An 18,922-nucleotide genomic window follows, 5' to 3' on the forward strand; every position below is an offset into this window, starting at 1 on the left:
GGAAGAACCAATTTACCACCCGAAAAAGTTCCGTGGGATGCTTTAATCACATTACTTTCTCAATCTATTTATGGTGGTAAAATCGATAATGATTTTGATCAAAGACTTTTACATTCCTTCTTAAATAAATTGTTTACTCCTAAGAGCTTTGAAAGTGATTTTGCACTTGTGGCTAATATTGATAATGGACCAGGCGGAAATAGACATATTACAATGCCAGATGGTACTAGAAGAGACCATTTCTTGAAATGGATTGAGAGTTTTGCTGATAGACAGACACCAGCTTGGTTGGGACTGCCCAACAATGCAGAGAAGGTAAGTTCTTAAAAATTATGCAGAGTTCATAGTATTAATTCTAAAAATGAATTTCAGGTTTTGTTAACCACTAGAGGTACAGATCTTATTGCTAAACTACTTAAGATGCAACAACTAGAAGATGACGATGAATTAGCTTACTCAATAGATGATAGTTCACCAACTGATCATGCACAGATCGATGGTAGACCATCTTGGATGAAGACTCTTCATAACAGCGCTCATACATGGGTTAAACTATTACCTACTTCTCTACAGACTTTGAGACGTACCGTTGAAAATATCAAAGACCCTCTTTATAGATATTTTGAAAGAGAAGTTAATTCTGCTTCGAAGCTCCTCACTGATGTTTTACATGACCTTAATGATGTATTATTGATATGTCAGGTAATTGTAGAAATAGTTAATATTATTTTGCATTCCTGCTTAATTTCGACGACAATGCATGGATAGAATGAGAAATACACAAAAAAATTTAATTAGTGGGATTTATTAAACTACTGTTTCAACATTTCACTTATGGATGGCATTGTAGCATGTTATGTTTGCGGTAATTTTCTGTTTATTAAATATAGAATTATCCATACATAACTCTTTAGGATGAGAATTTAAAATAACTTGGTTATCGAAACGAGCGTGATACATTGTAATTGTGAGTGTTGATGTAGAGGTGTTAAACAGTTTGTTCAGTATGAATATCACCAACGTTACCAAAAATTCCAACTTAGTAGTCATAGGTTTTTGAAGTATATTGTATATTTTTCATCTATTGACACAACACAACGTTTCACTAAAAAGTATTTACTTCCATAGCAGTCAAGACAAAACAAAACAAATCTACGAGGAATGCTCGTTGGGACGTTTTCACTACTTTTAATTTTATTTCAAATAATTAGTATTATAATATATATAATTTGAAATTAGAAAAAATTGTGTGAAACACGTTCTGATTCACTATTTTTAGTGACTTGTGCATCTATGTGTTTTCTTAATTTTTGCCAATACACATCTTCATAATCATTCATTATCTATATAATTGTCCTAACTCATAATGATCAATGGCTTAAAGGCAAGGATGTCTCTTTTCAATACCAAGGTCATTACATGATTTTACCATGGAAAACCAAAAACATCAAATTTACTTTCTACAGAAGAAAGCTATCTTCATCTACGTATTTACCATTTACAGTACTGTTTCACAATTTTTAATTGATATATAAATTAATTAATATATAATTAGAAATATAAATTATTTTAGGGGGAGAAGAAACAAACTAACTATCATCGTCTGATGCTAGCCGAATTGGTTAGAGGTATAATTCCAAAAAATTGGCACAGGTATACAGTACCAAAAGGTTGTATGGTTATGCAATGGATTACCGATTTTAGTCAAAGAATTAAACAGCTGCAAAAAGTGTCCAAACTAGTTTCGTCTGCTGGTGCTAAAGAATTACAGGTATAATTTATTTGGTAATTATGTGAAAGTGTACATATTTACTTATTTTTGAAACTTGCAGTTCAAATAATACTATTAGCATTATTTCTAAATTTATTTGGATTCAGTTAATGTAGAATTATAAATGAACCAATTGATGCTGTAGATAAATAATTTGTGATTACAACCTGAACAACAGTGCCAACATTTTTAGAGTTTTCCCGTATGGTTAGGAGGTCTATTAAACCCGGAAGCTTATATAACAGCTACAAGACAATGTGTTGCTCAGGCAAACAGCTGGCCATTGGAAGAACTTCACTTGGATGTTACAATAACCGATTCTAATGATAAGGAATCTATTCCTCACGATTGTTTTGCTGTCGTTGGTAAGTGAAATTTTAATAGGATATTACAGATATTGCAATAGACCAAGCTTTCAAAATAGTTGAAAGTTATTATTTTTCTGTATATTTATTGGTGGCTGATGCATTATTATTATCCTATAATAAGAGTGAAACTAGAAGTAAACTTGAATTTAACTAAGCATTTAAAATATGAGTCTATTCGATTTATGAAAACATTAATATTTTTATTGATATTTTTGGAAACAGTTATTTCCTGGGGAAAACAATTTCAAATATGGAAGATTATGTTCTCAGATATTGAACTTGATACAATTTCTACAAGGCTCTTTATTCGGCTTCAAGGAGTGTCCACTGATCGTCCGAATGGAGGGTTGTCAAAGTTGAATTTTAAAATTCGAAACAGGGAAATATGGTCACTTTGAAGACGTTTTTTTTGGGCGTGGTTCCTATATGACTCAAAGAAAATCTCGTTGTATTTTGTATTTGTTGCATTGTTGTATTTTTTCTCCACAATTAATCAGTCGCGTGTTAAATTTGAATATAAAGTTTGAGAAAAGTTTCAAAGAAACTTCAGATAAGATTTTGAGTATTAGGAATAATTTAGAGTTAGCGCATTTACACATAAAGATACATGATTACTCCAAGAAATCGAGTTATCAAACCATGATATATCAATGTTCCAAGGTAACGACCAGTTGAAACTCCATTATTGTAGTTTATCGAGATCATTCTGTTTATATCGTTAGCATAAGCTGAGATTTCAAGAAACTGTTTGTAAGAATGAATAGAAAACCATTTATTAAGAGTACCTATTAGGACTAAAACGGCAAAGACAAATTCTCTATATATCAGCAGTTACTTAGACTTAGACTGCATCTTATTTGAACTAATATATCTTATCCATATGTAGTATTTAACAGTTGATTTGAAAATGAGACATGTGTTGAGTTTTGGCTGTTGACTAATTTATTGATCATCTTCGTTTGTCCACTTCCATCCTTATCCATCGGATTTAGCATTATGCGATTTCTGACTTCTAAAAATAAAATTCGCTAAAACGAAAATGTTTACCATTACTGACACTAAGAACTCCACAATAGAGTAAATGGAAGTCTTCCAGAAATGCTTCCAATCATGGATCCAATGTTGAGATAAGTGTATACTACTTTTCAATACTTTGAAGGATATTAATTCACACTTTTGTTGACTCTATCTAATGAAATCATTCACTGTATTTTTTATCATACCTTGTGTCTGTGATTAACATTTTTCTGGAGCACTTATTCCTAAACAATCTGAGCAAAGAATGCTTCACTATACCACAAGGAATTAATATCTATACAAGAATAATTTTTTTATAAAAACTTGATGTCTATGTAGTTTTAATCTATATACTTTTTTACAGGAATTAAATTACAAGGGGCTCAGTGTCGAAATAATCAGTTACTATTAACTTCGAGCATTATGATCGAACTACCTATCACTCTTTTCCGATGGGTAAGGGTGACTGGTGATGAAAAACTCAAAGAAGACAAATTATCTTTACCATTGTATCTAAACTCGACAAGAACCGAGCTTTTGTATACAGTAGAACTTAATATCGCAGCTGGTCAAGACCCTCACAGCTTCTACGAACGAGGCGTTGCTTTGCTTACATCCACAGCTTTGAATTAGAATTGAAATGTTGCTATATATTCTAGCTTAAAATATTAACCACTTTATTTATTTGTTTACTATATTTAAAATGTAGTTGAATTTTACTTTTTATTAATAAACTTTAAGAATTGTCTCTTTTTTCCTTTCGAATTATTTTGACATTCCAGTTAATTCTAAGTCTAAGCCCGATAGGCAACATACGAAACAAAGTGTTACATTAAATAGTTTATTTATATTTTAGTACACAATCAGAGAAATAGGTACATCAGAGTACAACACATTGATACTACAATATGATTTCTTTAAACAATACAATGGTCAAGTGAATTTTTGTGCAAACAGCCAGCTGAAATGGAATATGGTTTGGCACAATACTGTAAGCCGAACACAACTTGTTCAATCTATCAATCACCACTTTGAAACAGGTTATCTAAAACAAATCTACTTCAACATTAATAGGATATTTCAAAAGCTGAACAGTCTAATATTAAATGTAACAGGAACACTCTAGGACACAATGAAACATTATAAAAATGGGGTTTTCCACTGCAAATATATTTTTTATTTAATGAAATTGTATTCAAATAACTAATAAATTCTAATCTTACTCAAAAATAAGTCAAAATAACACCCATTTGGTATTTCAATATATATAGTATTGGGAAATTTTTCATGAAACGAATATGGATGTAATTACTAACTAGCTTAATTACAATCTACTAGAGTAAGCTTCAATAAGACATCGCGATAAATTATAATGGTCTCAACTGTTCCACTAGATTACTATTTCCCTTTATCACTTTAGTGAGAATGCGTGAGTGAGGCATGCGTTTGCTGATTAATTGTTCAATTAATAATAAAAGACATTGTTTTAAGGTCCAAACAGATAGAGAATTATTGCTTCATGCGATGCAATCAAACAGCTACAAAATCTAACAATTTAAGGAAAAAAGGAACTGATAGAATTATAGCAGAGGAGACATAAACTACTATCTCTGTATAATACAGATTTTCTAAAATGCTAATCCAATAGAATAGTTAGAGATTATAATAATTTATAACGACATTCTATTGAAACTTACACCGTCAGATTGGAATTTAATTGATAGTGATTTTACATTTATATGTTCCATGAACTATTCAATACTGTATAAGAAATTGTATTCCTTCTTAAGTTTGTACTGTCTGGTTTTATTTCACTCGAGATAGTCAACTTCTGAATAATTATCCTATTACTAATATAGCTATAACAGTTGAAAATAATAAGCCTTATCTAATTTTGAAAATAATTTTCATATACGGGGCATTGCTTAATGTTACAATTATCGGGTTAATTCAACAACTTTGACTATTAATATGAAATAAATATTTTAAAATATTGTGTCATCAAAATAATTACCAAAACCACAAAATTGGTAAAATTTAAAAAAATTAATGGTCTAGATTAATACACCATTGTCATAAATAGGAATATAGATGTAGTCTAATAACTGTTAGTTTTCAGTTCAATTAATGACTCAGAGTTATTAAATACCCTACAGATGCTAGAACATCTAACCCTGTAATATATTATAACTTTTAATACATAAAAGCAAAGCAGCAAACGAGATCTATTTTTTTGTAGTAATGGTGAAACTGTTGTTTCTTTCATTTTCCAGAAAATATTCAAAAATGAAAGAAACCAAAAAGCTCAATCTTTGGATCAAATTGATCTCTGATCTGTTTGGATTTTTAAGTCTAGTGCTAACATAGACCTGTGATACATGGATCTAAACATTTACTAATAATAGTAGATTAATTTTTCTTTTCTTATATAGGTTGGTTAACTATATTTTTGCCCATTTCAGTATATCGACACTATAACTTTTGCTTGCTACTACTAATTTTTATGCTGCATCATTTGTATTTCTATATAAGTAAGCTTTCCATTTATTTTTATATATGTGAATTTTTTATTGCAATGTTTTAGATTGAAAAATATTTTATATTAAAAATTAATATTTTACCTATAAATATGACTAGATTCAAAAGGTGGCAAGTCAAGCAAATGACAAGAGCGGAAGAGAAAAATATAAAAATTTAATTTATTATTTATTAACTAAGAATATTTTTTGTTGGATTGATATATGTCTTATATAATATTTTTATCAGGCTCCTAAGAGAAAATGGCATATAAATAAGCTAATTTAAAAGAATAAAAAAAACTCTAAACAGAAAAAACTACGATATTTCTTCTGAATTTTTCAATTTTACATTTCTGTCATGAGATACGTGCACTTATAATAATTTTTAATTATATATTCACCATTGTTCATAACATTTTTTTATCACAAGCATGTATGTCAGACAAATACAACATCGACTGAGAATCTTTGAACAACGTTTTATACTTTAAGAACGCCTTCAAAAGATGAAAAAAAATTATATTATAATAATATTTTTGATGTGAATTCATTTATGAACTTCACCAATGATAATTTTTATGGCATTGTTAAGCTAATTATTTCCTGTATGTGCCGTTATAAGTTATGAAAAATGTATTTTTATTTCTGTCTAGAATTCAAAAGATTTTGTAGTATACATCCGTATATAAAATTGCTTTCTTAACATCGTAATAATAACTAAAAGCTATCAATCATAAGAAAAAATAGATTGGTACTTGTAGGGCACCATTATATCTAATTCTAATACGTTAAAAAGACTTACACTCAAACATTCAATAGACAATAAGAATGTAATATTTCAGGATTAAATATCAAAAAGCAGTTTAAACTATACGTGTCAGTTCATATTTCATACATTCATCTCCAATTAATATTAACAGCTTTTATATTAATACTCCTTAACTAAAACTGAAGTCAACGATCAATAATTACATTTCATATTCATAAAAGATCCTAGTTAGACAAGCCATTTCTGAAATACCATCTATTGATAACAAGGTTTTATGAGTAATGCATTAGTGCAATAAAAGAAAAATTCAAAAGAAAGTGGGATAATATAATTATAGAGAAAATATCCGAAATTAGTCACAAAAATAAAATATAATCGGGATCAATTATCACAAATTATCATGTAAAATTCACAAAATACTCATTATTCCATCCACTTCGACAAAACAGATCTCAAAAAATTGAAACAATGATGAATTTGATCTGGGGTACAATAAAGGTCTGGTTGTTATATAAAATATATACTTGCATAAATAACTAATGATAACATATTTATAGCAAAGGGAATCATTGTTAAATTTGATGCCAGGAAGAAAGGTGATATAATTTGAGAAATCCTGTATATGTATTTCTTTAATTTCTTGGTCTTTTTATATATGATTATGTTTATAAATCGTTTTGATTTTAGGTCTCTTCTGTTATAAAAATATTTTTCTTTAATTTTTGAAAAACATAAAAATTTTTAGCTGTCTTCAAAAATATAAAACAAACTAATTTCAAATTAGAGGAGACCTAAAATTAAAACGTTTCTCTTCTAATTGATAATGGATTTTTTAACGAATATTTTTCATAAAGACTATAATTATGTCCTAACGTGAAAAATATTGTCTATTAATAAATCCATTATTAATTGGAATGAGCCTAAAATATATACAATTTATGATTTAAAAAAAATCGTTTCATTATTGATATTAATTATTCTAGTAGGCAAAAATATAGATAATCTTCCTTTATTTGTTTACTATTCTAAGTTCACATTAATAAATATCTAAAACATTACATATTTTTAACAATATATACATTTCCTTGAAATGTATTTGAATGTCAATTTTACACAATCTGGCAGATTTTAAGAGTACAAAATAAATAAAATTAACATATTTATATATTTAATAAATAAAAAAACATTAAATAACACCACACCACATTCATTCTGTTTGTATAATGGATTCAGAAACACAACTACTAAAATAATGGACATATGTATACATATTGAAAAATGAGTTAAAAACCATTATTCGAGTAAGGGTAAGGGTATAACAATATTATGTAAACAAAATGTAGAGAAAGTAGTTAAGAAAAATTAATTGTCAATCATCATCCAATAAATTCTGGAGAGGAACATTATCACTGCTGTAATGTAGATGGAATGGCTACAAATTCTTTATCAGTTTGAATGAGTTCCAATATTGGATGACAGACGTATGCATGCAAAGCCAAAAAAAAGTGTTTTTCATTTGGGGATTTCAAAATAAACGTTTAAATTGAATTTTGGATAAGTAGTATGAGTAAAACTATAGTTTCTATACTTGATTCTGTTTAGCACCAATACACATTGAAAGGATTCCCAATTATTTTCACTTAAACTTTTTCAACATATTTAATGACTAGTAAAAATATTTAGCGATCCTTTGGTAGGTCACGACGTGTTACATTTCTGAATATTTTATACAAAAAACACCTAAACATACATAAATTATGGTACATAAAAGTAAACGAGTTACTAACGGAATATTTTGAAAATGTTTATATACATAACAAAATATATTTGCTGTGCGCTTTATTGGCTGGTGACCCCTTCCAATTATAAAATAATGCAGGGAGTGTAATGCCTCCTTGAATGTTTCTTAGATGTATTATTTGAGTAGTTGCAGGTATAATTTTCTATAATTTTTGAGCAGTAGTACAATAAATTAATCAAGTGGTGAAATATATTTATTATATATTATTGGACCAAACTAGATATATCCTTTAAATCAATGGAATAAAAAAATAGTTTCCTTCAAACAAAATTATTATCGGTAATGTTTTACATAAAAAGCAAGAAAAAAAAACGTTAAATATCTGATGAAATACTCAATCTACTAATCAATTTTTAATTAAACCAAATCTTATGCTTTTATTTAGGGCGTTGAGTGAAAAGAAAATCATAGTATTATTCATTAAAAGATTTTGATAAAATCTTAAAATACAAAATATTTGTGAAAATGAAAAACAATTTAAATTACCAACGACCGTTATCAGCTCCTCCGTTTAAACTGTCAATGACATGCCTTTTGAAGTTCCCCATATTATATTTACATTTCTGCATTAATTGCTAGGAAGAAAAAGGCGGTTATCAACTTTTATTATGGTAATGAGTTCTGCTTAACAGCCGCCAATATTTCTGTGAACTTTCATATTGATTCATCTGAACAAAACAAGGAGTCAATCTTGGCAGATTAATTAATCCCAACATTAACCAACATCAACCAATTATAATATTAACAACAATGTTTATATGTCCATTTGTTTGATAAATACATATCCGTTTACTTGTGATTAATGCTTGAAAAACTATTCTTCATAGTGATATGTATGTATGTGTAATACAGGGTGTCATATACACTACGACCCAAAGGGTCTATTGTAACCCCTTTTCTTTCTACATCACTGGGGTTAATGTTTACAGCTGATCTATAAATTCCACTCCTTTTATAAAGTTCAGGATGTTTGCGTATATGTAAAAGAAACATATGAAAACGACATGGGTGTACCATTTATAGTAGGGAGTATGAACATCCCTGATCTCAGGGTAGGAAGGTTGGAAAAGTGCATACACAATCATAAAGCACATTATAGAAAACAAAGACAAGACTGTAGAGATAGAAGCAGGTAGTAGTTAACAACCAGGCATATTCAGTCCTACTGAAGTAATGTGTAAGCAGTTCTAATAGAGAATGAGACAGAGGATAGTATACGGACACTCCAGAAAGACCAAGGTCTCATATAAGATTTTTCTGATAGAAGAAAACAGTGATAATATAACAACTATGTTAATTTGTACTTTTATTCGCTAAACATATACTCATTTATTACTTTCACTAATTGATATTAATATTTCACAGTGGATATAACATTCATTTAGAATATAAGACATTTATCAGGATTTAGATTCATACTGCAGTATCTGCAGAAAAACATACTAATAGAACTTTATACCTCTCTTAGTAATTTATTCCAGTATGGAAATTTCTACCTGTGTTCCGGTTCTCCACATACAGTTAAACTATGGATTCGAATGTCTATTTTAGTGAATTCCAAAGTGGTTCGCACTACAGCGAGAGGTATTCAAAAACATAAAATGATAAGAGATGGAAAAAAAGTTGAAGATATACTTTCTAATTGTGATTTAAATCAACAATATGATATTTTCAAAATGAACACACCTGATTGGATTTTGTAACCCTTTTTAAGTGGAATTATAGAAGAATGTCAACAGCTACAAAAATAATTACAAGCAATTTAAATTCAATTGTGGCTACAATGATTCTGGTTGTAAAAGGAGATCCTAAGATATGTCAACGACAGAAGACCAGCCAAATACTAGAACTATAAAATCGTTAGAAACCAAATAAACAACAGGATAAAACAACTAAAAAAGGTGTACTGGGAAAAATTCTCGGTCGAAATGGGGGGAGATCTATATAGTGGTCAGAGGAAGATATGGAATATGCTACGAAACAGAAGGAAACAGATGACGGAGGAAGTACAGGTGAATGGATTAGATATTATTAAACTTGACAATATAAATATTTTTTGGGAATAGCAATAATATCCATTTTGTGATCAATCTATTTTTTGATTTGTAATTTCACTATTAACCTTTCTTTGAATTTTTTACGTCATCGAATTCAAATTTAATACTAATTATATTTACAACAAACGAATGTATTATTGTAAAAATATTAACATTTTATTCATAAGATATCAATAAATATATCCAAATTATAGCCCCTTTCAATTATTTTATAACTAAGGTCATTAAATGCTTTTTTTCGCTAAAATGTAGATACTACAAACAACAGTACACGTGAATACATATGAGAATGAATATTCCTTTAGTAATTCGAATAGATACATTTACAAAATAAATAAAATCTTTGGTAGTTTTTTTAACAACTTTAAGCATTTTTTATATGCAATTCCTAAGTCTTTACGTGAATATGAATGAGATTCATATTATTTCACATAAATTCAATTTTACACATTATCACAACATAACTAGAAAACAATTATTTAGTGTTATATATCTAAGAAATAGGGGCAATTAGTTTCATCAAACCAACAGAACAGATCGACTAGATTGCACCAATAACACATTATAATCAATACTAAAAATTACCTATTTTTTTCTAATCTTTTTTCCTTTTTTGGTCAATATTGATTTTAGTTTACATAGTTTTCAGTATATACATGAGATAGAAGACCACTGAATAATAGCAGAGTATATAAAATGTTGGTTGGCATCTTTAATTTGTGAAAATTTACTTATATTTTTCCAGGAGCAAGACATTGATTGCGAAAACTTTTTTTTAAATATGATTGTTAGCTATTCTGCCACTGGTCAGAATCGGGGAGAAAATTTTAATTAAGTCTAATTTGATTTCTAATATTGAAAAAAGAATTCAATTTTTTAACTTAAGTGAAACAGTTAAGCATTTGATTTAAGTAAGATTGAAACTTAAGTATACAATAAATGATGCATGTGTTACAAATGTGAAAAGAATTACAAATTATATATTTTAGAAAACCCATTCCACAAGCTATGAAGACACAATATTCACATATAATTGTTTTTCAAAAAATGTTTTCGATTTTTTATTTAAAATGCGCAATACAACTTCAATACTGTACCCTTACATTAAATAATGATTCGGTATATAAATAACAAAACAAAGTTTTTCAAGATCTAAAAGGAATACTAATGAATTCTATTCTAAAATGATTTCAACAATCTTGCAATTTTTAGTATTGAAACACTAATTTGTTACAAATTGTACTAAACTCGACAATTCTGTTAGTTGAATGGCTTCCTTATTTGTTATACTATTTTGCTGCAGTCTAGAAACAGTGTTCTTTAAGGCTCAGAACAGGAATCCTAGAAGTATAATTATTCCGTATATAAAAGAAACATTCACGTTTCCTAATATATTGGAGAGATTCAGAAAATTCGACTTGCTTTTAGGATTCCGTAAATTCTTAAATTATAAGACTGCATTAACTACTATGCAAGGTGATCTAACAATTCTCTATGAGATCGAATGTTCCAATGTGAAAAAGCTTTAAAAGCAAAGAAATATAAATCATTAGCAAGTTAAAAAATAAACGAAAATAGAGAAGGAGAGTATGCATTCCTGTATATCAGATTTTCAACTAACTAAACAAATTTTTATTTTACAATGTACATATACAGAATCGACAAAAATTTCAATCTTTCATAAAAAAAATCATACTTTCCCCCTCTAATGAAAAATATACTATATACATGATATATGGTATCTTATAAGTTTTCCCTTCTAAAAAACCATAACAATTTTATTCTATAATTAATTTTTTACATTTAGAGAAGCTATTTAGTATCCGCTAATTTAAAATTATGTAAACATTTTTATATCAAATAAGAACAAGGAAATATGGAACATTGCCATCCTCTTAGATCACCTTATAAACTTTATTATGAATAAATAGGCCTTCAATGACTAGATTAACACGTGATTTCAATTTCATTTTTGCATCAGGTGATATTACGAAATCACAGCAAAAAAAATAAAATCTAAATATATGCATTGAGACATTATATATATAGTATAGTGTTATGTTTTTTGAAAGTAATATAATATTGATATCCCCATAAATATTTTATCAAGATATTTATTTATAGTGATAAGAATTTTCTTAATATAAATGCGAGATGTTCAAGGTTAAGGATTAACAGTGACACTGGTCAAAAATCTGACAGTTATTAACAAAAAAGCAGTTTTTCAGAGGATAGATGAGTTTAATTAAAGATGAAATATTAGAAAAAATCATTTATATTTTTGATAATGTTGAAATAATTAGGTATTTGTAGCACATTAAAGCTACGCAATTTTGAAATCTTGGCTCTTTTACGACTAGGACCTCATCCAAATAAACTTTAGAAAAAAATGGAAACAGTAGATCATTCTTTTATTCTCTGGTCAAGAATTACAGGAGACCTCTAGATTCAATGAAATTACATGAATTAAATAAAAATTAAAGGAACCAAGGGATCATTGAAAACTGAAAAGCAACGAACTAAGAGTCGAATGATAAATATCAAAAAAACTTACTGAAAACAGTGCAAAAGCTCATGAATTAACTGAACATAATTAGATTTACTTGGAACTTCATATTTATAATATCGGAAATGTACTGACTTCCACTTTGACATATTTCTATGGTCAGAGGACATATCACTTTTCAGAATATCCAAATAGAAAGAAAATAGAGGAGCATGATAAGAAGATGAAGAATTGAAATTTGATAAGAATTTTTGTTGATTGAAGAGTAATCAGGTTGAAAGTGGAATAGATATAGAAGGATATAGAAGTATATATATATATATATATATATATATATATATATATATATATATATATATATGCAGGGAAAATTTCCAGAGCATAAAGTTGTATCAATACGGCGAGTTTATTTCAAGACACCAAATGTTTTAGAGTGTGACAAAAAGAACTAGAATGCAAGATTAGCGTAAATAAGCTGTTAATTATAGATGAAGGTTTTACACGCGGTATTTATACAGATATATAAAACAATTAGAGGATCTTGATTAATTTAAAACATAACAATATATTTATATATAAATTGAAATGATGTAAAATGTACAATATGATGGTTCCAACTTATCAGTAAAATAGAAGAAATCGCTTAAATATGTCACTGGACAAAAATAAATAGAACACTGCTGGGATAGAATAACATGCATCTAGTGAATACAATATGAAGTTTTATGTATATTCGTACATTTACAACAAATTGGTTTTAATAAATTCACATCTTTAAATTGAGTAATTTAACGTTCTATGTATATTATCATACAGAGCTGGAGTTATTTTTTAATGACTATTATTTATCTCGAGTTTATACTTTTGGTACTCTATCATAGATCTGTGCCTTCACTTTTTATCTAATTCTTGTTTTATATGAATTTTCTTATTCATTACTCAATCATTTTTTCGAACTGATTAAGTAATAATAACCTTACTACTAATGTGGTTTCACATTTTTCACTTATTTTCTTATTGTATTTCTTATATCCGTATATTTACGAATCCTTTATTTTTCTGAGCCTGCTCTATGCACTACTCGTACTTTATTTTTTCATTCTAAATAATTGCCAGTCAGTATAAATTGCAAATTCAATATTATCATTTTCATTATTATAACAACTCTTTTATTTTTTTTCTAATATTATTTGCTCTTGAACTTTGTTTGAATTTTCTTTCTATAATGAAATAAGTATTTTCAGTTGAATTCATTTCAATGTCGCTCCTCTCTATTCTTTGTTTCCAGCAACACGATTTTGTTCGGGTAATTCACAATAATGGATTACATTTAATTAACAAAAAGTACCAAGTAAACGCGAATACCATGATTCATATATATTTTAAAAACAAATCGTAAGAAATATTTTAATTATGTTTAATATAAAATTCTCTCACTGATAATCATGACATTGAAAACACAAATAAGATACCCACAATTCAGATGTTGTTGGAATAGTAGAATAAGCGCGATCGCGACAATTTACTTGTGTTCCGCTGTTGAGTTCTTTAACAGAATCAGATGAAGACGGTAATAAAATCACGGAGCATACGAAAAAACCTCGAAGGCAAGGCAAAGCTTGGGTTTTCAAAAGAAAATTTAAGATTGTGCGGAACGCAGAAGAATTGATCAAAAATGAGATGACCTGGTCAATACAAAAAGTTCATATGACTGAAGGAGTAAAACGTTACTAGCGTTGTAACGATGCCCCGAGAAAAGCAAATTGGTTACACGGCTCATGCATTTGCATAAAGTTTCTCAAAGATTATATTTGCAAGCTTCTCGTTGGATTGGCAATTCGGCTTAAGCATGTCAGAGGCAAGAGCTATTCCAATTGGCATGAAACGCAAAAGAGGACAACCAGCCAAAGCTAAGAAAGCATTAATTGTGCAGTAAATTATTAGACAGATTCTTCTTAAGATTTTTAAAATTTATGATTAGTTTTAAAAGGACTGACTTTTACGTTTATTTTTAATAAAGGATTATTGAAATTGTAAGAAATTTATTTTTTTAACCTTTGGTTGAATAAACGCTCAAAAAAATCATTTATATCTTATAATAATAAAGAGTCAGGAGTTATTTACTATGTTCAGGTAACTAATTATTAACCTAAATTAATTTACTTTAATAGCGCAACGACATATTAAATATTTGCATGTCATTGTAAATTAAAATGTGGTTAATACTTTGGTGATCATTAACTATTTTTTGGGTTAACAATGATTTATTTGGAGTCATTTGCTGTAATAGGATTCAAGTCTAAATTGATACGCTTGAAATCCTATATTAAATTATTATATATATATATATATATATATATATATATATATATATATATATATATATATATATATATATATATATATTATATACTATATTAAAATACACCAATCGAATATTTTTGGTCAAATATAGCAGTGCAGTGAAAATGACTACAACTACCAGAGCGACTGAGTTGACATTGTATCAGTGACATTTCCTTCTAGCTTTAATTTAAGAGGCGTACTGATCGTGACATGAGTGAGTATGTTTAATATCACAGGAAACGGGGTCAGAAAAGAAGCAAAAGCCTTTTATTGACATGAAATAATTCTGTGGTATAGAAAAGTGCATCTACCTAAAAGAGAGGCTTTCAGAGGAAGAAAGAATGCAAAAGAAATTACTTTAGCCGATTTTTTTTAAAAAAAAGGGGAAAACACTGAATTATCAAGTTACAGAGTGCCTTTCTTTACAAACAATGTAGAAAATCCTTTGAATAGATACAAGTATTTATTAGAACTCTGGAGTGTATGATAAAGGGACGAGAGTAGAAACTCGAATGTGATACTTATATTACTCAAGATTTTTTAAAGCAAAATTTTTTAATTTTATGTTTTGACATGTTTAAGTATACATGCATCTTAAATTTCAAATCTAAAAACTTCACTCTTGTATTCACCAGCGTTATGTAAACAATACTGCCGTTTTAAGGTAAAAATAAATAATACACACGTGAGCATTCAAGTAGGATATATCCAATCTACTTATATGTATGTTTCATTTCAATTTTGTGTGAGAATCAGAATTCTAAGCAAAAATAAAACACTTAGTTATCGGCCCAAAAAGATGAACTCTTGAATTTTCCATTATCATTTATCAACAATTATGTGTTCACAAATTTAATACATTACATTTGGAGTACTAATAGTAATAATATATGAACATTTGTGCGAAAATATTATTTGGAGTAATAAGCAGAGTGCAAAATCATTAAAGCTGTACATCTCGGTGATTTAAACGAACTAAAAATTATTTTCAGCATTTTTTATTATTATTATTATTTTTATATTAAAGATTTGAAGTGTATTCATTAAGCCTTTTTAATCAACTTTTAATCTCAATTTTAAAACCTATCTAATTTAATATTACCCTATACGTCATAATTTAGCCACTATCCATGGAATGCTTTTCCTAATTTTCATATTTCAAGTGTGTTTTCACTATTATTCACCTATGATCTACCTTTTATTTTATGACGACCCCACATTAGTCCTGTGAAACTAGAACAGGCGTGAACGTAAGAATGGATGGTTTTCACTAAAATTTTACAACAGTTCCCCGATTAGATTAGGTATTTTATTCACGGAAAAGGGTTCACAGCTACTTCATTCACGCTCACACTTAACATTTACAACCCTTGGTGAGTTTACTGTAATTACAGATGTTTGGAAACAGGTCCACTAGCAAGCAAAATACGAAGACAGCAGTGTATAATTTGGGATAACAAACTGGGAACGCCCTTTTTATAGCATTGTTACTCAAGAACTACCACAGTAAACAGAATTATTTCAGCAACATTTCATGACCGGTTTCGTGCACGAATATGTTGAATTGCGAACAAACCTGAATATAGACAGGATCAACTTGAAGGTCAAATCACGACACAACTATGGAACCACCATCAGAACCACAGTCATAACCAAGTTTTTTGGATAGCAAATCTTTATATATTTAGTTCAATATCTTATTTTCATCTACTACAAAACTACCTAGCTTCCTATCACCTATGTATTTTTTGCAACGCTTGTTTGGAAAACCAATGGTTCCCCAAGCTTTGACCATCCTCCATTCAAAACTTCCTCGATCTGGTACAGTTTCAAAAATATCAGTTCTTCAATTTAAACTGATGTTGGAAACTCTGTCGAAAGTAACAATGATTTAAAATATTCAATATTCCTTTTTTTCAATATTTAATTCGAAAAATCATAGTTTAATCATGAATTGTTCGATTTATTTTTTTCCGAGTTATTCTGGTTTATTTTTTTATGATTTGATTATGATAACAAAAAAGAAGCAAACTTAAAAAATAGACTGAATTTGATTGTATTACTTTCGAAAGAATAGATAGATAAACAATTTTGTAAAGTAAAACCAAACAGGAGTAAGTAAACAACAAGTTGGTTTAAGGCTTCAAAAAAAATTTTTATCATGGTTGCTAGAGCATCTGGATTTTTTTACTGGGTAATGAGTCTGCTCAACTCTCCTTAATGGTGTGTGATTAGGTGGTGTTTAATCTATGCCTTTATAATATACTTGCTCAAAGAAAAATATCAACATAAAATTAGTTTTATGCATTAAATGCAGATAAATAACAGATAAAAAGAAACATTCTCAAGAAAGCAGCTCCAATATTTAAGAAGATTCAAGATTTATTCATGTTCAGGTAGTTACAGGCATTTGGTTAAACTAACCTACATTACAACTACTTTGCCTTTTAGGATCAAGTTTTTGAACTCCTATGACGAAATATCCATACTATGAAAATCCTCACATTAACTTTAATAATCGTATTTAGAGATTCAGGAAACAATATTCTGGCTTTAATTGTTCACGAATATTCCTTGTAACCTTCTGAATCTACCAAAAAATTTCAGAAAAGAGTTATGAATTTGATCATTTCACCATTGTCTTTAAAAATTTGAGTTGAAAACAGAAGGTAAAGCTCATATTAATGAAGATTTGGACATATTAAAAATGTTCCTTTGAGAAACTCTTTTACTACATGAAATTTTAAGCGCTTATATTGAAAAGTTAGTTCTATTTATATTATCCCAATGGAAATAAAAAGTTGCTGGACATTGAGTTGTAGTGATGCAGTGAAATTCTTTCATAAAATATACAGAGTATTTGTATTGTTGATAAAAAATAAAATGTATGTTTGGAAACTTTCAAGAATTCACCAGAACGTGATTTAATAAAAATAAAAATAAAAATAATTCGAGGTAAGGCAATGAAAACTAATGTATTCAAATACCAACATACATGTTTAAGTTAATTAAAGCTTCAAGTTTTCTCGATCAGTTTTTCAACAAAAAATTATATCATCTGACTAAATTATTAATTCTATCGCCACATATATGTACCGCAAGAGGTTTCTATAACTTGATAGATTTTATCCGCTATTCTTAAACTGAAGTAATAAGTGGATAGACCATAAATATATACTAATTTTACGCACCGAAACATTCACTTTTTACACGTCATCGAAGCATTATTTACAATTTACAATAGTTAATTAGCTTAGCTAACGTATTTATAAACCTTATTCTAGAAAATACTCAATTCGAACAACAAAAATAGATTAAAGAAAAATATGACAGTATTGTATTAATAAACAAGTAGTCAAGTGATCTGTATGCCAAAATGTAATTTAAATTATTTTGCATAACTTATTAATATTAGGAATGAATCACGAATTAAATGTGTACATAAACTAACGATATTTTAGTATTGACGCAATAAAGCTCTATCCAAAAACAAACGCGGAGATTAAAAAAGACATTTGACACCCTTTTCCTTCAAATATTCTATTAATATCCTTGTGTACTATTCTGAAATTGCTTACGTTTTCATCAGGTGAAAAAAGTTTTTAAAAAGCAACATTTTTAATTTCTTGTTCATTTTTTCACATGTCATCATCTTCATTATCGTTACAGCCTTACACGGAGGCCTCGACTTTCTTCCGGTCTCTTGCAAGGACCATCCAGTTTGATGCACCAATCTTTGTAGTATCTTCAGGGACTCCGTCGCTCCAT

At 28.4% G+C, this 18,922-nt stretch overlaps 1 protein-coding gene across 4 annotated transcripts in view; it reads left to right on the forward strand.

Moving 5' to 3' along the window:
- LOC130896766 (dynein heavy chain, cytoplasmic) overlaps positions 1-3,902 on the forward strand; it is a 41,839-nt gene extending 37,937 nt beyond the window's left edge. For all 4 annotated transcript variants that reach the window (XM_057805074.1, XM_057805075.1, XM_057805076.1 and 1 more), the window contains 5 exons: positions 1-315; positions 373-702; positions 1,574-1,771; positions 1,965-2,136; positions 3,521-3,902. In XM_057805074.1, coding sequence (XP_057661057.1) covers positions 1-315; positions 373-702; positions 1,574-1,771; positions 1,965-2,136; positions 3,521-3,789 — 1,284 coding nt within the window. In that variant the 3' untranslated portion in view covers positions 3,790-3,902. The remainder of the gene's footprint in view (positions 316-372; positions 703-1,573; positions 1,772-1,964; positions 2,137-3,520) is intronic.
- Positions 3,903-18,922: the final 15,020 nt, after the last annotated feature.

The sequence above is a fragment of the Diorhabda carinulata genome, chromosome 7, assembly GCF_026250575.1.
Source record: "Diorhabda carinulata isolate Delta chromosome 7, icDioCari1.1, whole genome shotgun sequence".
NCBI classification, from domain to species: Eukaryota; Metazoa; Arthropoda; class Insecta; order Coleoptera; family Chrysomelidae; genus Diorhabda; species Diorhabda carinulata.